This window comes from Bombina bombina, chromosome 1 (assembly GCF_027579735.1).
Source record: "Bombina bombina isolate aBomBom1 chromosome 1, aBomBom1.pri, whole genome shotgun sequence".
Classification (NCBI taxonomy): domain Eukaryota; kingdom Metazoa; phylum Chordata; class Amphibia; order Anura; family Bombinatoridae; genus Bombina; species Bombina bombina.
This window is the reverse complement of record NC_069499.1, coordinates 1,134,840,765-1,134,861,351: the sequence shown is the minus strand read 5'-3', so window position 1 is coordinate 1,134,861,351 and position 20,587 is coordinate 1,134,840,765. Positions and strand designations below refer to the sequence as shown.

The 20,587-nt window shown below is 38.9% G+C and overlaps 1 protein-coding gene across 1 annotated transcript in view; it reads left to right on the top strand.

Annotated features, from left to right (window-relative positions):
* Positions 1 to 4,216: 4,216 nt before the first annotated feature.
* The window catches only part of HAP1 (huntingtin associated protein 1), a 311,504-nt gene continuing 295,133 nt past the window's right edge, over positions 4,217 to 20,587 (top strand). The window contains 1 exon segment of the mRNA XM_053698816.1: positions 4,217 to 4,346. Coding sequence (XP_053554791.1) covers positions 4,327 to 4,346 — 20 coding nt within the window. The 5' untranslated portion in view covers positions 4,217 to 4,326.

Here is a 20,587-nt window from a genome sequence, read left to right as displayed (position 1 = left end):
AAAAAAGACTGTTTTTCAGACCCGCTCTCTGTGCTCTTCTGAGCGGGTCTGTTTTTATCACAGAGTGCATCTGGCCAGCTGTCTAGTAAACACTTTGTTAGTGGAATATATAATGTTTGACTGTGGGTAGTGAAAAAAAAAACAGCTTTTGTATTTATTTTACCCCTTTTTTTCTGTAATATAAGTCTGACCATTCAATGCTACATATCTGGCCCTAATTATCAGATAAGACCTAGAAAACAATGTCTAGTTTACTAACACAATGACCATAGCTAGCCTCGTCTACTCTAGTAACAACTCCAAATTGGCTCCTCCAAATAAGGTAAGTGGTGACTGCAGTTTACTATTGAAAAACATTTACAGCAAACAATGTGATAATGAATTAAATTCTCCCCTCTGTTAGTTTATTACAAAAAAAATATATATGTTCTAATCACAAGGTGTTTACTCTCATCTTTAAAAGTTATAGTAGAATAAAACTTGTTACCTGCAGAGGAACACCACAACTCTCTAATTGTCTCTCTTGGCAGGGTGTCTGCATGGATGCAGATTTTGTTTTTAACTTGGGGTTTGTAGTATCTCTATGTATGGCTGAAATCTAACTACTGAGTAATGTGCATCCTTTCACATGAACTCAGAAGGAACAGATTCAATAATGTGGACTGTTTGGGCTTTTGTCTGTATTTAATCCATAGCGTGACAAATCCCTGTCTCTAACGTTTTGAATTACTTTTCATGGGCCTTTATTAAAACACTCTTGCCTAAATTTTGTGGTTTGCTTGTCAGTATTCTTGCTGGCCTCTAAATGTGATTGTCTCCTAAGATTTCCAAACAGCCATCAAGCATAACCATGTGACCAGTTTCTGAAATACTCACATATGCCATATTTTCCAGGGGCAGAGGGTCCTATATTTCTCTTTACTCATTAGTTTAGATATGTAAATGGGTTCTTGAAAATGCATTACAAGAATTTACATATCTACAGTCGCAAATCAGTGGATTAAACGTGTTTTAAACAGGAGTTGATAAATCTATAAAAAACATATGGTCTAGCTAGAATATTTAGGAGATGGACAAATTGAAAGTTTGCAAAAATAAAAGGATTTTGCTTGTAAAATAATACAAAACATTAGGAAACAGAGTAATTCTAGTAGTGATTGCTCCATGGCCTTGGATTTGCTAAACCTGATGAACCTAGTGTAGCCTAAAGCTAAGAGATGGCCCTGTGCAGTATAGAGCAGTGTTTCTCAACAGCCGGGCCGCGGCCCACTACCGGGCCGCGACGGCCCTGCTGGTGGTCCGCGACCCGACATAGCCTCCAGACATTCACTCTGACAGGCCCGTCTTTACACATGTCCAAAATTTCGGACAGGCCTGTTAGAGTGCCACTGCGCATGTTTGTATGCGCCACTGCGCACGTCTGTATGCGCAGTGTGAACGGCTAGCGGCGCACTGTGAGGAGTGGCAGGTGGCGTGCAGAGCGGATCGGCTCACAGGTAGGGAACTCCACTGTCACCAATGTCATATAATTATGGCCACTGACACTAACATGTATATTTAGGGCGGCCACTGGACACCAATGTGTATGTGTACAATATATATATATATATATATATAAAACCCACTGACACCAATGTGTATGTGTACTGTTTGTGTGTATATATATATATATATAGATCCCATTGGCACCAATGTGTATGTGTAAACTGTGTATATATATATATATATATATATATATATATATATATATATATATATATATATATATGGATCCCACTGACACCAATGAATTAGCACATAATTAACTGACTATAATATATATTATAATTATATGATAATTCAGTGGGATCCATATACAATATATATATATATATATATATATATATATATATACATAGTTTACAGTGGGTTAATTTTATGATAATTCATTGGTGTCAGTGGGATATTTATAGATCCCACTAACACCCATTAATTATTACATAATTAAACAACTGTAAACCATACATATACTGTGTGTGTATGTATGTATGTATATATATATATATATATATATATATATATATATATATATATATATAGATAGATAGATAGATTTATATATAGATATATATTTATATATATATATATTTATATATATATATTATATAGATATATATATAGCTACTATATATATATATCTATATATATATATATAGATATATATACCCACTCCCGATGCTTACCGGGCCCTGGACAGGTCCGGTTAAAACTTACCGGGCCTTGCGGTCACTTAGGTTGAGAACCACTGGTATAGAGGACTCGACCCTGTGCAGTATAGAGGACTCGACCCTGTGCAGTATAGAGGACTCGACCCTTTGACCCTGTGCAGTATAGAGGACTCGACCCTGTGCAGTATAGAGGACTAGATTTAGATGTGAGTCAGGGATCCAGCAGACTAATGAAACATCACTAAATACTTCTAAAATAAGAGGAGGGATAAAAGCTCTTTTAAGTCTTTAGTAAAAAATAACCAGTATCAATTTGGAGATTAGAGTTGCAAAGATATTGTCAACACATAAGTGTACAACTGTTTGACCAGGAGTTAGAAGCATTTGTTTAACACAACCATTTAAAGGCTTTTATTGTTACATTAGAATGTAGCTGATGTACTCTTTAAAGGGACGGTAAACACCTTGTAATTACAAGACATTTCTGTTGTGCTGCTATAGAATAACATATCGGCCAAGTCTTAATGTTTAATATTTAAATCCTTTTACTGCAATTATTTTTTAATAGCCAAACTCCACTCACCATTTGCCTTATTTGGACTTGAGTCCACAGACAACAAGGCTAGCCACTGTTATAAAGTTAGTGCTAACTGCATTGTTTTGCAGTTGTTATCTGATAAAGCCAATTACGGACATGTATGTAGCATGGTTAGAAAAGGTCAGCAGGGTGTATTTAAAGGTCGAGAATGAGAAATTGCTAAATTACATGAGGAGGCAAAATAAATAATGCAAATATATTGTAAAGTTGTTCATTACATGTAACTAAGCACTTTATTTAAAAAACTCTGTGTTTTTGATGTCCCTTTAAGAGGAAATGAGTGGTATACATTGTGATCCTTGCATTGGGAAGAGGAGAGCATTAGATGTAGCTTAGAGTAGAATAATTATATTGTGTGAATGTGACAGCTACATATATTTATATTTGTGCATTCTGAAGACAGGAGCAGTACACATCCCTGCGCCTCTCTATTAGAAGGAATAAAAACATGTTTTGATAATTATGTTAGGCAGAGATAAAGACTGTACTGCTGTTATAGGCAATGGTGAGTAATATGTGACCAGTTGTCTGTCTATTAGACTGCTGTAAGAGTCAATATTCTTTGCCATAATACCTGTGTATTAAGACGAGGTGGATGGTGCATGTGTTTAGTTATCTATGCATAAGGAGACAAGAGGGAAGTGTGCTGCTCTTTATGAAAAAAGGTGCATATTTTGGTGTTTGTGTATTATGAGTGGAGGTCTATCTTAAAAGATTTACATGTGGGTGGGTGATTGAATTTTTTATTAGCAAAAGGTGAGACGCAGATGTCTTGGTGTTTGCGTTAAGTGCATGGAGCTCTGTCCTAAAACATTCGCATTGGGGAGATAATGCCTTTGTATTACGTTAAGGTAAAAGGTGCATTCTTGGCAAAAAATACATAGAGCAATGTCCTAAAGTATAAGGAGAGGGTGACTTCTGTCTATAAGGAGTATCTAGAGTTGCCAGCTTCCCTGTTGAATCTGTAAATGGCTGGTAACGATGGTAGGTGGGGGTCACATAATGTCCCCTAAAAGACTCTTGAGCTCACTTGTATATTTTTCACAACTGAACAGTCGTTTTACCCCTTAGCTGCCAGTAGCATGCAAATCAATAAATGTATCTCTGTTTGCAATATATAATCATGATTTGACCCCCTTTACTTCTTTCTACTCCATATTTGTAGCATAGAAGGTCTTTTAGCTTTAGCTAATACCCAGGGACTTTAAGAACTGACCATTTAAGTGTGCAGTATATTTGTGAAGACTTTACTGGACAGCCTGCTGAGGTACTGGGCTGTACGGTTGAATACAGGACACCTGGCAGCACTAGGAGTATCCTGTGTATTAGCCAGATTTCCTCTCCTTTCCTCAGTCTGTGCTCCTCCTCCTCTGAAACAATGCTTTAATCCCCAGCTCCCAGTCTGTGCTCTTCCCACTCCCTGCGCTCATTGTGCAGTAACCAGGTGCTGTGTGCAGTGAAGATGTGAAGGGTAACAGACTCCTCTAGGTACCAGCAGCAGCAACAAGCTGACTAGAAATCATGCGCTACCAACCTGGCAGGTTAGTGTGAGAATTCCTGTCCTATTGATTCCTTGTCTGCCACATCAGTGGTAGAATATATATATATATGCGCTACCAACCTGGCAGGTTAGTGTGAGAATTCCTGTCCTATTGATTCCTTGTCTGGCACATCAGTGGTAGAATATATATATATGTTCTTTCCATATTTGATATGTATTGATTTCTACCAGAGATACTAACTTAAGTCAGTGGGTAGCTGTCTTATATGAAGTGATACTTCCTTGTAGTGTTGGACAGTCCTCAACTTACAATACTGAGTTTCCAGCTGCTGCCATACAGTTCCTATTGTTCTGTCTTTTCCTGGTTGTCACACTCTTTTTCTTGAGCCTGTTATCTAATTTCTCCTCTTCCAAATAGAGGCCACAGCATTCATATTGATTTATAATATAATAAATATAAACATATACTTGGAGTATAATTTATTACAGTCATATTTGTTAAAAATAAATACTACAGAAACTTCATACCTGAAGTCATATTCTAGGGTTGTTTAAGGATATGTTGATAGGGATCTTAGGTTTTATGGTTAGTTAACCCTTTTCTTGGATTACACATTGGGTTTTTAACTGTAATATGCAGGTAGGTAACCTTCCTTCTGCAGTGCACGTACTTATGTGATATCGCAAGCAGTATGCAATGCTGTCTGCACTGTGTATGCTGTTCTGTAACTGCATAGACATCTGCAGTCTGAATATGTTCATTATCATTTTTGCTTTCTCTCTGGTGATTTTTATTTATTATGGTCATAGCTTAAAGCGACTGAAGTCAAAATTAAACGTTAATGATTCAGATAGAGCATGTAATTTTAAACAACTTTCCAATTTACTTTTGTTATCAAATTTGCTTCGTTCTCTTGGCATCTTTTATTGAAGAGTAAAACTAGGTAGGCTCATAAGAGCTCAGGAGTGTGCACATGTCTTTAGTGCTCTATAGCAGCAGTGTTTTGCAACATTGTATGACAAAGCGACAAATAATGTTGCAAAACACTGCTGCCATAGAGTACTAAAGATACATGCACACTCCTGAGCTCTTATGAGCCTACTTAGTTTTACTTTCCAATAAAAGATACCAAGAGAACAAAACAAATTTGATAACAGAAGTTAATGGGAAAGTTGTTTAAAATTGCATGCTCTATCCAAATCATAAAAGTTTTTTATTTTGACTTTACTGTCCCTTTAATTGATATAACCTTTAAAATTTGTTGAAATTTAGTTTTTAATATATAGTTTATTATGGATACTAATTTTTTTACACATGCAAATTAATAGTTGCTCATTTTCTTTCTATGCTGCCTATCAGCTTTATGTCCTGCTCTTTTGCTCTTGCCCACAACTACGGTCTATGGGGCCTATTTCACAATGGTCTGTCGGACCTGATCCGACAGTGCGGATCAGGTCCGACAGACCTCACTGAATGCGGAGAGCAATACGCTCTCCGTATTCAGCATTGCACCAGCAGCTCTTGTGAGCTGCTGGTGCAACGCTGCCCCCTGCAGATTCGCTGCCAATCGGCCGCCAGCAGGGGGTTGTCAATCAACCCGATCTTACTCGATCGGGTTGATTTGTGGCGATGTCTGTCCGCCTGCTCAGAGCAGGCGGACAGGTTATGGAGCAGCGGTCTTTAGACCGCTGCTTCATAACTGGTGTTTCGCCAGAAACACAGGCCCTCAAGCTCCATCCGGAGCTTGGTAAATGGGCCCCTATATATTAATATGTCATTGATAGGATATTATATTTATATTAACATTTAGCTTATAGGCTTTAGAGTGTAATACCTTTTTTCAGCCCTAGGACCACCTCCCCCCCCCCCTCAAGCATGTTGGGGTGCAAAGTTCAGTGTTAAGGCTCCGTTCTTATCACTACAGAGAGATTGTTTAGAGAGGGGCTTTATGTGTTTGCCCAGCCATTAATCATTAGCCTAACTGGCCATTATTGGATTAGGACTGGTCTGATCAGATGGCGGCACAGGAGATGGGTTACCAAGGTGTGTAACAAGATACCTTTTCTCAATAGATGTGTACACTTGTACTTAGATCAGTGTATGGATGGTGTACTATGTCCATATACTACTACCTGTGTCCCCCTTCATTTAAAGGTATGAATAATTATATAAACACAACAGTTTTTATTGGAAATTGTAGGTTTCAGTTTTACAGAATGCACTTTTCATTAAGAGACAAAGAAGCCAAAATTCAGCTTTTAAAATTTAGATTGAACCAACAATGAAAAAATAAACTGACTTCTATAATCAAGTTTACCTAAATATCTTTGTATCCTTTATTGAAACATAGTTCCTTTCTATTATCGTAAACTTAGGCCCCTGTACCCTATCGCCCATACCCAGTTGGCTGGGCACAAGTATGTAGAACCCATGTAAGCGTAATGAAGCAATAAACAGCATTATTGAAACAACGTGAGGCTCTATTCCCTGGCATGGCATTAATATTACATGTGGATCTATTTATTTTTAACTTTATTTATAAGATTTAGAAGTTTACAGAAAATGAGAGTATTGAACATAAATGTTGATTGTACTTGGTGAACATGTCAATTACTAAATGCAAAAGTACTACAGAGTGAAACAAGTCCAATGAGTCCATTTTGTGAATTATGAGCCAACCATTTCTGTGCCATTGGCTCCTCATTAAACTCGATAGCTCCGGCTGCCCATGGTACAGCGCTCTTTTTTTCAATGAGAGGACATTTCCAACTCTAAACCAATAGCCATGCTAGTCGTGTGACAGTGTTCTGTATGCTAGCATGGCAATTGGTTTAGAGGTAGAAATATCCCCTCATTGAGAAATGAGCGCTGTGCAGTGGGTAAGTTTAGCACCCTTTTTACAAACTGATGACTGAATGTCTTGTTTATTTTTAGTGATGGTAAATCCTAGCGTTTTTTAAACGTTTGTATTTACCATCACTTTGGTTAAACTATTGTAGCAAATTGGGTTCTGGTACAATAAAATGAATGAAGACTGCTATAAAGCATACAAACAATACTTGCATAACCATTACCCTATAAAAAATATTGCTTAAAGGGACATGCAATCCAAAATGTTAATTTCATGATTCAGATACAGCATGCAATTTTAAACAAGTTTCTAATGTACTTCTATTCTCAATTTCTGTTTGTTCTCTTGGTATATTTTGTTGAAAAGCAGGGATGTATGCTCAGGATCATGCATGTGTCTGGAGCACTTTATGGCAGCAGTTATGCAACAATGTTTTCCATTCGGAAAAGAACAAGATGGCAGCAATATTTTCTGCAATGTAATGCTCCAGACACCTACCTAGGTATCACTTCAACAAGGAATACCATGGGAATGAATGAAGCAAATTTGATAATAAAAAGAAATTGGAAACTTTTGGTAAAATTGTATGCTCTGTCTAAATCACAAACGAAAAATTTTGGGTTTCACACCAACAATCTTATCCATAGCAGTTGATAAATAAACCGCATTATGGGAAAAAATGTACCATGCCTGCAGGCTGACAGGTCCCCAAGTAGTGAACCTGTCCGCCTGCAATCACCACTTGGTATGCTACATCATGTGGGCGAAATGTAACATTGCACAAGAAACCTGTGCGCTGGAGCAGTCCGTGTCAATCTCCTCGAAGAGCGAGTTTTTGGGTGATTGATCTAACTACCTCAGAAGTGGCGGAGGTATATTTCTGCTTTTGAAATATGTGGTAGCAGGCTCCCTTATGCCTGTTAAAACCACCAAATATAGTGAAAAATATGAATAGCGCAGTATTATTTATAGACTAGCTATGTTAACAAAAGGTAGCAGCAGAAATAAACCATCCAGTTGCAAGGAGAGAGACAGTCCATTTCAAATAGCGTTCTTGCACCTTCTTGAAATACAGAGTAGATCAAGGTTTTTCCAATGATTTGTTATACTTGCTGCATAGCATTAAAATGACATTAAAGGGACAATCAAGTCAAAATAAACTTTCATGATTCAGATGGCGCATGCAATTTTAAGCAACTTTCCAATTTACTTCCATCAACAAAATGTGCACAGTCTTTGTATATTTACACTTTTTAAATCATCTGCTTCTACAGAGGATGTGCAAGAATTCACAAAATATACATATATTTGTGATTGGCTGAAGGCTGTCACATGATACAGGAGGAGTGGTAATAGACATAACTTTGAAATTTGTCAGAAAAAAAATCTTCTGCTCATTTGAAGTTCAGGCTAAAGCCCTGATATTCCAAAATTCTCCAGCTTAGGGAGAAATTGCATTTCAGACTTTCCAAAGGCTGAACTCATTGAATTTTCAAAAGAAAAAGGGCTGAACTCTCCAGCACTGCGAGATCTCTCTCATTTATGTATGTAGAGCAGAGACAAGCCCAGTGCAATAAAGCACTGAATGATATGAGAGTTTTGTTACACTTTGTGCATGGCATTTTATATTGCTATACATTTCAGAGTTGGTCCTTCCTGCATTATTGCATTTAAGCTTTGCACTTTCTCATTTATATTTTAAAACATTTACAATTTGATCTAGCAGTGACTTTACACATTCTGATCATGCTTTGAAAGCTCCTGTGTTATTTAAATAACTTAGGATCATAGTTTGTATATTTTTGTGTAGCTATTACAAATTACATTGCACTTTTGTATTTTCTCCCTTTTAAACTGACAGTTTCAGAAAGAGGAAGGGACAGGGCAGTTCCCAGGGCTGAACAGGGGAGCTCCCAGGGTATGTCTGAAGCACTCTCACAAAACTTGTGAAATTTTCTAAGCATTTTAAACAAGCTTTTCTCACTGATTTGTCTCGCCAGCTGTGTGCAGGTGAAGTTTGCTCAAAATTCAAAATACAGTGCACTTATTTTAACTAACAGTAAATGTAATATATATTAAAATATAGACAAAAGTAAGTTAAATTGTCTTTAGACTGCTGCTTCATAACAGCTGTTTCTGGCGAGTCTGAAGACTCGGCAGAAACGTGGCCCTTCAAGCTCCATTCGGAGCTTAATAAATACATAAACTTCTTTATACAAAATAAAATACAAAATATAAAGTGCAAAGTTTAAATGTAATAAAATGTAATCTGAAGTATAAATTGATATAAAATAGAAAGCAAAAAGTGTAAATGCAGCAGAACGGTCATTTTATGCAGTGGTTTATTGCACTGAGCTTGTCTCTCCTTCGCATTCAGAAATGCAGGAACACACTTTGTAGAAGCAAAAGCAAAATCTGCCTTTAAGGGGATCTCGTAGTGCTGGAGGATCATTTTAGAATATCTCACCTGAGGGGAGAGGTTTTGAATATCAGTGACTAAGTGCTATTGCATTGTCTTTTTATCATGCATTTGTTGATTATGCAAATCTACTGTATTTACTGGTCCTTTAAACACCTCTTGATTTTGTGTAAATGTTGTTCTTGTCCCACACTCTCTAGGAAGCCAAAAACCTAAATGTGTAACCTGCTAATGCTGCAAATGAACTAGCAGGATTAGGCAATGTCTAGCATTTTGAAAACCTAGGTTACAGATTTTGCTGTTTGTTTTTTCTAGGGAGCATGGAACAAAAGAACATTTTTACACGAGAGCAAGAGGTCTTTTATGTCTTCTTAAATATAATGGTTCATACCTGAAATTGATTTTTTTTTCAGTACCTAAGTAATGTCCTTTGTGTATAAAAAATATAAGATAAGATGCCTTCGAGTATATATGGAAAGATAAGTTGGCAACTTGAATGGGCATGTTCTTTAGAACAGTGGTTGTGGTGTCAATGAGCAAAAATAACTATTTAAAAAAAAAACATAAAAGAACAATTGAGAACACATTAATGGGAAAAAAAAATTCCTTTAACCCTGCAGTTGCTGAAACGGAATGCAAAAGTTTTAAACTACTGAATTCAGGTTTCTTTGTTCTTGGGTACTAGAAACGCAAGAGTAGTGATCTGGAAAAAAAAGCTTGTTAATCCTTTTTACTTTATTTTTGTTCTCTTGTAGGGCAGATTAGTAGTTATACTAGAAAGATTTCCAGTCAAAAAGAACACAGTGTGTGCTTATATATGCTGGTGATTTTTATATTAATGGGCTAGTGTAAGCTAGGTTTCACTGGTCTTTAACCTTCTTTTTTAGTACTTTATTTATAAATAAATACGGATACTGGTGGATGGTGTGTGTAATACAGATGCAGCTACACTTATTAGACTTTTTCTGACTTCTGAGTGCTTAGTGTAACTGAGTAATACAATACTGACACAGGTCAGCCTGCACACAGATACACTCACAAGCCTAAAGACATGCACTGTACTTTGGAACTCCATGTTTGAGTGTGAAGTCTGTGCATAATAAATTGTGTATTGTAAATTATGAGAGATATAGGTGTAGTAGGAGCTCAGAATACAATGCTTCACTGCTGTGACTCCCTAAAAAAACAATGTAAAGCAATGGCAGAAAAGCGTTTGGTGCTACAATATATGATTTTGGTTAGGTAACTATATACTACATCAGGGCTCGACAAACCCAGGTGCTAGGGAACCATAACATTAGGCCCCTGGCACATTGGATAGAGTCCCAAAGACACCCTTGAGTGTCCCCCACTTCCCCCCTGCTGACTGCCACCAGATGCTTCTAAAATTTAGCTTGGTGCAGCTGGATCCTTTCTAGGCCTCACAGCTGTAAAATACAAATCCAACTTTTATTGGATTATTATTTAATATATGTGTATGTGCATTCATTTAATTATTCATTTCTTAAACAGGGAGGGCACGTAACACAGAGAAGGTACCTCCGTCTCACTGTGTTACTACAAATGCTGTCTCCTATACTACATACAGTATGTGTGTCAGGAAGCCAGGAGCACTGATGTGTATAGGAGCTCTTTAGACCTATGAGCACCTATTCCTTCATCATGTATGATTGAGGGGCGGTGTCTGTCACAAAGTTACAGTGAGTAATATTAATTGCCCCCCCTTTTAGCCTGCTGTTGAGATCTCTTTGAAGATGCTGGTCTTAGTACATAATAAACTTTATCCAAACAAGTGCTATAGTGTTTTTAAGAAAGGGGGCCAGTTTATTACCTAAAGATGTCAGGAAACATTATCTTGGGTCTAGCCAGTCAGCAGACGGCCCTCCCTGCTTTGTTTGCACACCCTATCACATTTAGTGTTTAGAATCAATATTTAGGAATAAATCAAGATAGATAAATTGCCAAATGTCTGTAATATAACCCCCCCTTATTTCATACCATCAATGTCTATTTATTAATTGTTACAGCACTCATCAGCTACAAATATATCTAGTTGATATATAAGTTGATACAGTGCCCATTAGGTAAAATGATTGTTACCCAGTGTCACAGACCTCCACTGGGGAAAAAAAAAGATCTACGTTGCTTAGGGTATCTTCCAGAGAATAAAGTGAGGGGATTTTAGTGACCTCATTGTATAATAAAGTTAGGAACTGAGCGGCTTCAGCGATGAATAATTCAATCTATTTGATATAGAAAAATAAAATATACATAACTAATTTACATGGCTTTATGTTATAGGCCAAATATAAAGATGAAATAACACCAAGGTCTGTGGCTTGTGCAAGAAATAGGTCACAAGTATTCCGTACCCAGCATGTGTATCAAGTGATGTCATTGCTAGATTTCCTGTCCACACACCTATTAGACATGAAAGTACAAATTAAACTTTACTGAGTCAATAGTATGTAATTTATATATGAGAGCATTCATGCTATGAAAATGATATGGCAGCAGTGTTTGCAACAATGTAATACAAATAGTGTTTCAACAAAGGATAAAGATTGTATCTTTGTCTGAATCATTAAAGTTTAGTTTTGACTTAAAGGGATAGTCTAGTATAAATTAAACTTTCATTATTTAGATAGGACTTTTAATTTTAATCAACTTTCCAATTTACTTTTATCATCAAATTTGCTTTTTTCTCTTGGTATTTTTAGTTTAAACTAAACATAGGTAGGCTCATATGCTAATTTCTAAGCCTTTGAGGACTGCCTCTAATCACATGCTTTTTACATTTCTTTTCAACACAGAGACAGAAAGTACACATGGGCCATATAGAAAACACTGTGATCAGGCACAGGGGGTTATTTAAGATTTAGCACAAAACAATGCTAAATTTAAGACAATAGATAATAAACAGCCACAGTCATGTGATCAGGGGGCTGGAAGAAGGTTCCTAGATACAAGGTAATCACAGAGGTAAAAAGTATATTAATATAACTGTGTTGGTTATGCAAAACTGGGGAATGGGTAATAAAGGGATTATCTATCTTTTAAAACAATAACAATTCTATGGTAGACTGTCCCTTTAAAGGGACAGTCTACACTGCAAACAAACTTACATATTTAGGAAGACCCTTATTAAACAATCCTCCTTCATCCTGTTGTGCTTTGGACTGTATGTACAATTAACAAGATTTTGATACTTTTTCTGCGGCTACTAGCGGTTTGAAATGGCCGCCAAACTCCTCCTCTTTCCTTCTTCATCGCCATCTAGAGGTTTTTTTTTTTTGTTTCCTAACGCTCATGCACTTTGTAGATAAGGACATCTGGTGTGACATGCGCAGACAGTTTCACTCATTACAGAAACCGGAAGGATAGGGGTTTCTTCTAAGGCTTTATAATCCTGACAGCCGCTGCAACGCTTCCTCTATCCGTCGCAAGCCCTCTTTGCGGGTCCAAAATGATGACTCCGGCTTCCTCAAATCACTGCGTTGCCTCAGGCCATGATTGGAGGGAAGCAGTGATTGGAGGAAGCCGGATTTGTCATTTCTGACGTATGAAGAGGCTTGCGACGGCCGGGGGAATCGCTGTAGTGGCTGTCAGGATTAAAAGGTAAGTTTTGAAGAAAACAAGTAAAATGTCAATTTTGATGAATTAAAGTGCCTTTGTTTTTAATAGGATTATTAAAAACCGGGCACTAATTCATCAAAATTGACCTTCAAGTGAAAGTAAGTCCTAGCGTTGTACAAACGCTAGGATTTACTTTTGAAACAAATACCCATGGGAGCTGAATTTACTGCACGTCTATTGGCTAAGAGGTGAAAACGTCACCTCTTAGCCAAAACATTTTTTAGCCATGCGCTGCTGTAGGAGCTAAGAACGGTGACCGATTGAATCAAATAAAGGAGCTTTCTACATGAAGTATCTTATACTTCATGAATGAAAGTGCCCTTTATTTGTTTCAATAGTAAATCCTAGCGTTTGTACAACGCTAGGATTTACTTTCACTTTAAATGCATGCAAAAACAAGGGTATATAATATAATAATACATATAGTTCATATAACTTCATAACATAACGTGTTGATTAAAGCAGGGCCTTGTGTTACATCGTAGCACAATCATTAGCCTACACTGACTAGAAATCTTCATTTGAAATTGCAAGTTGATTTTTAGCTGTTAATCCTAAATCTGAAAAATATTTTTTATTTATTCAGACCAGAGAGTATGTGCATGCCGTGATTAAAGTACCGTGTCATATTTTGCCACATTAGTTGCAATTTCACTCTCGGCAATCAGCCAAAGATCTGATCACTAGAATAACAGGCTGGTGTTTCTTTATATAGACAATCGTAATGCAGTTGCAACAACACAGCGTTGTGAAAGTAAAAATATTCAGTAATAAAAAGCCCTCTGTGCCTCAATAAACTTATTTCCCTGTTTATCGTAAATATTTGATTGAGATGGTGTGGAATTATACTTACTACAGTTTACTTGCTACAGAATGTGGTTTTAACAGTTACACATGTTTAAATGCCTGTTTGCACGCAGGGTGATAACACTTGGGATACAGATGTGCTGGTAAATGCACCACTATAATCTTTACACAAATCCAAAACGTATTTTCCTTTCTGTGTTGTGGTCTCTAAACTGTAGTTATCTATACACTGTATTATGTGTCTGCTCTTTATTCTTCCGGCTGTATAAACCTAATGCAGCAAAAAAGGTTCCGGATTCTTGCAGTCTACCCTAACTACTGCAAACTGCACATGCGCAAACCACCGTGGACACCAGAAAGGATTATTTCCGAGACAATGGTAACAGCAGGCTAAGTCTCCAGATTCAAAAAGCCCACGCAATGTGTGGGAGGAGTCTGGCAGCCATTTGCAATAGATATACAGCACATAAAAAATGAAAATAACTTTTTATTTATATATGGAGGTGGATTAGAACATGATCAAAGAGGATTACAGAGAGACATTCTTTAAAAATAGCTGAGTTCAATTGCATTAAAGGGACAGTTTACACCAATTTTCATATAACTGCATGTAATAGACACTACTACAAAGAAGAATATGCACAGATACTGATATAAAAATCCAGTATAAAACCTTTTAACCCCTTAACGACCAATGACGTTCAGGGTACGTCCTACAAAAAACGGTCGTTAACGACCAAGGATGTACCCTGTATGTCGTTAGTGTTTTCAAGCGCTGGAAGCGATCCTGATCACTTCCAGCTGCTTTCATGTTATTGCAGGTGATGCCTCGATATTGAGGCATCCTGTAATAACATTGTTTTAGCCATCCTATGCAGAGAGAGCCACTCTCATCAGAGGGGGGCGGGATCACATATGGGGGCGCCAAGAGTGTGCACGGAAGCGGGCACGGGGAAGGGAGCGGATGGGAACGCTACAGTATGACACAATTTGTTTAGGATAAGGTTGGGAGAGAGGAGGGAGGAATTTGTATCTAAGGGATCTGGGAGGGGGTGGGGTAGGTTATTGAGGGGGGGGGGCAGTTACACTACAGAAAAATAATGTTTATATTTAAAAAAAAACAAAAAACATCAGCCAGTACCTAAGATGGCGGTTAATAAGGTAGAGGGGGAGGGTTAGAGAGCTGTTTTGAGGGGGGGGGGGGGATCAGGGAGGTTGGGAGCTAAGGGGGGAACCTACACAGCAGAATGTCTTTTTTAAAAACAAAACAAAAACCCCCACTTATTTTAGTACTGGCAGACTTTCTGCCAGTACTTAAGATAGCGGGGACAATTGGGGGGGGTGGAGGGAAGTGAGCTGTTTGGGCGTGATTAGGGGGTGGGATGTGTCAGGTGGGAGGCAGAAGTGCTGTGGTCCTTAAAGGGACACTGAACCCCAATTTTTTTTTCGTGATTCAGATAGAGCATGCAAATTTAAACAACTTTCCAATTTTATTTTGTTATCAAATTTGCTTTTTTTTTTACTTGTTATCTTTCTCTTGTAAGGTGTATCCAGTCCACGGATCATCCATTACTTGTGGGATATTCTCATTCCCAACAGGAAGTTGCAAGAGGACACCCACAGCAGAGCTGTAATATAGCTCCTCCCCTAACTGTCATAGCCAGTCATTCTCTTGCAACTCTCAACAAGCAAGGACGTTGTAGGAGAGAGTGGTTAAATATAGCTAGTTTATTTTCTTCAATCAAAAGTTTGTTATTTTTAAATGGTACCGGAGTTGTGCTATTTTATCTCAGACAGTAAATAGAAGAAGAATCTGCCTGAGGTTTCTATGATCTTAGCAGGTTGTGACTAAGATCCATTGCTGTTCTCACATATGTCTGAGGGGATTACACAGATGAGGTAAAACTTCAGCGAGAGAATGGCGTGCAGTTTATTCTGCTATCAGGTATGTGCAGTTATAATTTTTTCTAGAGATGGAAAACACTAGAAAATGCTGCCAATACCGGATTAATGTAAGTTAAGCCTGAATACAGTGATTTAATAACGACTGGTATCATGCTTACTCCCAGGGGTAATACCCTTATGATATTGCAATATAAAACGTTTGCTGGCATGTTTAATCGTTTTTATATATGCTTTGGTGATAAAACTTTATTGGGGCCTAGTTTTTTCCACATGGCTGGCTTAAATTTTGACTAGAAACAATTTCCACTGTTGTAGTATAAAAGTTACAGTTGGTGCAGTTAAAATTACAAACTGTGACATCCAGCTTCCCTCAAAGGCCCTCTGAATGCTATAGGACATCTCTAAAGGGCCCAAAGGCTTTCCAAAGTCGTTTATTGGGGAAGGTAGGGCCACAGCTTGCTGTGGCAGTTGGTTGTGACTGTTAAAAAAACGTCTATTTCGTTTTTTTGATCCGTTTTTTGAACTAAGGGGTTAATCATCCATTTGCAAGTGGGTGCAATGCTCTGTTAGCCTATTATACACACTGTAAAAATTTCGTTTGATTTACTGCATTTTTTCACTGTTTTTCAAATTCTGACAAAATTTGTTTCTCTTAAAGGCACAGTACCGTTTTTTATATTTGCTTGTAAACTTGATTTAAAGTTTTTTCAAAGCTTGCTAGTCTCATTGCTATTCTGTATAAACATGTCTGACATAGAAGAAACTCCTTGTTTATTATGTTTAAAAGCCATGGTGGAACCCCCTCTTAGAATGTGTACCAAATGTACTGATTTCATTTTATGCGATAAAGATCATTTTCTGTCTTTAAAAAATGTATCACCAGAGGAATCTGACGAGGGGGAAGTTATGCCGACTAACTTTCCCCACGTGTCAGACCCTTTGACTCCCGCTTAAGGGACTCACGCTCAAATGGCGCCAAGTATATCTAGGGCGCCCATAGCGTTTACTTTACAAGACATGGCGGCAGTCATGGATAATACACTGTCAGCGGTATTAGCCAGACTACCTGAACGTAGAGGTAAGCGAGATAGCTCTGGGGTGAGACAAAATGCAGAGCATACTGACGCTTTAAGAACCATGTCTGATACTGCCTCACAATATGCAGAAGCTGAGGAAAGAGAGCTTCAGTCAGTGGGTGATGTTAATGACTCAGGAAAGATACCTGATTCTAATATTTCTACATTTAAATTTAAGCTTGAACACCTCCGTGTGTTGCATAGGGAGGTTTTAGCTGCTCTGAATGACTGTGATACCATTGAAGTGCCAGAGAAATTGTGTAGACTGGATAAATACTTTGCAGTGCCGGTGTGTACTGATGTTTTTCCAAATACCTAAAAGGTTTACAGAAATTATTAATAAGGAATGGGATAGACCAGGTGTTTTTAGAAAAATGTTTCCAATAGACGCCACCACACGGGACTTATGGCAGACAGTCCCTAAGGTGGAGGGAGCAGTTTCTACTCTAGTAAAGCGTACTACTATCCCTGTCGAGGACAGTTGTGTTTTTTTTTTTAGATCCAATGGATAAAAAATTAGAGGTTACCTTAAGAAAATATTTATTCAACAAGGTTTTATCCTACAGCCCCTTGCATGCATTGCCCCTGTTACTGCTGCTGCGGCGTACTGGTTTGAGTCTCTGGAAGAGGCTTTACAGGTAGCTTTACAGGTAGCGACTCCATTGGATGACATACTTGGCAAACTTAGAGCACTTAAGCTAGCCAATTCTTTTATTCTGATGCCATTGTTCATTTGACTAAACTAACGGCTAAGAATTCTGGTTTTGCTATACAGGCGCGCAGAGCGCTATGGCTTAGATCATGGTCAGCTGACGTGACTTCAAAATCTAAGCTACTTAACATTCCCTTCAAGGGGCAGACCCTATATGGGCCTGGTTGAAGGAGATTATTGCTGATATCACTGGAGGAAAAGGTCATGCCCTTCCTCAGGACAGGTCCAAATCTAGGGCCAAACAGTCTAATTTTCGTGCCTTTCAAAACTTCAAGGCAGGTGCGGCATCAACTTCCTCTAATAATAAATAAGAGGGAACTTTTGCTCAATCCAAGACGGTCTGGAGACCAAACCTGACCTGGAAAAAAGGTAAGCAGGTAAAAAAAGCCTGCTGCTGCCTCTAAGACAGCATGAAGGAACGGCCCCGTATCCGGGAACGGATCTAGTAGGGGGCAGACTTTCACTCTTTGCCCAGGCGTGGGCAAGAGATGTTCAGGATCCCTGGGCGTTGGAAATTATATCCCAGGGATATCTTCTGGACTTCAAAGCTTCCCCCCCAAAAGGGAAATTTCACCTTTCACAATTATCTGCACACCAGATAAAGAGAGAGGCATTCTTACACTGTGTACGAGACCTCCTAGTTATGGGAGTGATCCATCCAGTTCCAAAGGAGGAACAGGGACAGGGTTTTTACTCAAATCTGTTTGTGGTTCCCAAAAAAGAGGGAACCTTCAGACCAATTTTGGATCTAAAGATCTTAAACAAATTCCTCAAAGTTCCGTCGTTCAAGATGGAAACTATTCGTACCATCCTACCACTGATCCAGGAGGGTCAATATATGACTACAGTGGATCTAAAGGATGCTTATCTTCACATTCCGATACACAAAGATCATCGGTTTCTCAGGTTTGCCTTTCAAGACAGGCATTACCAGTTGTAGCTCTTCCCTTGGGATTAGCTACAGCCCCAAGGTTCTAGGGTCGCTTATGGCGGTCCTAAGGCCGCGGGGCATAGCAGTAGCCCCTTATTTAGACGATTTGCCAAGTCTCATACGGACGTAGTACTGGCATTTCTGTGGTCGCATTGGTGGAAAGTGAATGAGGAAAAGAGTTCTCTATCCCCACTCACAAGAGTTTCCTTTCTAGGGACTCTGATAGATTCTGTAGAAATGAAAATTCACCTGACGGAGTCCAGGTTATCAAAGCTTCTAAATTCCTGCCGGGTTCTTCATTCCATTCCGCGCCCTTCGGTGGTTCAGTGTATGGAAGTAATCGGCTTAATGGTAGCGGCAATGGACATAGTGCCGTTTGCACGCTTACATCTCAGACCGCTGCAACTATGCATGCTCAGTCAGTGGAACGTGGATAACACAGATTTGTCCCCTCAACTGAATCTGGACCAAGAGACCAGGGATTCTCTTCTCTGGTGGCTATCTCGGGTACATCTGTCCAAAGGTATGACCGTTCGCAGGCCAGATTGGACAATTGTTACGACAGATACCAGCCTTCTAGGTTGGGGTGCAGTCTGGAACTCCCTGAAGGCTCAGGGATCGTGGACTCAGGAGGAGTCTCTCCTTCCATTAAATATTCTGGAACTAAGAGCGATATTCAAGGCTCTTCAGGCTTGGCCTCAGTTAGCAACTCTGAGGTACATCAGATTTCAGTCGGACAACATCACGACTGTAGCTTACATCAACCATCAAGGGGGAACGAGAAGTTCCCTAGAGATGTTAGAAGTTTCAAAAATAATTCGCTGGGCAGAGATTCACTCTTGCCACCTATCAGCTATCCATATCCCAGGTCTAGAGCACTGGGAGGCGGATTTTCTAAGTTCTTTTCATCCGGGAGAGTGGGAACTCCATCCGGAGGTATTTGCACAACTGATTCATTGTTGGGGCAAACCAGAAATGGATCTCATGGCGTCTCGCCAGAACGCCAAGCTTCCGTGTTACGGATCCAGGTCCAGGGATCCAAAGGCGACACTGATAGATGCTCTAGCAGCGCCCTGGTCTTTCAACCTGGCTTATGTGTTTCCACCGTTTCCTCTGCTCCCTCGACTGATTGCCAAGATCAAGCAGGAGAGAGCATCGGTGATACTGATAGCACCTGCGTGGCCACGCAGGACCTGGTATGCAGATCTAGTGGACATGTCATCCTTTCCACCATGGTCTCTGCCTCTGAAACAGGACCTTCTACTTCAGGGTCCTTTCAACCATCCAAATCTAATTTCTCTGAGGCTCACTGCCTGGAGATTGAACGCTTGATTTTATCAAAGCGTGGCTTCTCCGAGTCAGTTATTGATACCTTAAGACAGGCACGAAAGCCTGTCACCAGGAAAATTTACCATAAGGTATGGCGTAGATATCTTTATTGGTGTGAATCCAAGGGTTACTCATGAAGTAAGGTCAGGATTGCTAGGATATTATCTTTTCTCCAAGAAGGTTTGGAAAAAGGATTGTCAGCTAGTTAAGCGTCTGGCAGGCTTTAGTTAGAATCAAGCCTGTGTTTAAACCTGTTGCTCCACCATGGAGCTTAAACTTGGTTCTTAAGGTTCTTCAAGGAGTTCCGTTTGAACCTCTTCATTCCATAGATATCAAGCTTTTATCTTGGAAAGTTCTTTTTTGGTAGCTATTTCCTCGGCTCGTAGAGTCTCTGAGCTATCTGCCTTACAATGTGATTCTCCTTATCTGATTTTTCATACGGATAAGGTAGTCCTGCGGACCAATCCTTGGTTCTTACCTAAGGTGGTATCTAACAAGAATATCAATCAAGAGATTGTTGTTCCATCCTTGTGTTACACAATCTGGACGTGGTCCGTGCTTTAAAGTTTTACTTACAAGCTACTAAAGATTTTCGTCAAACATCTGCTTTGTTT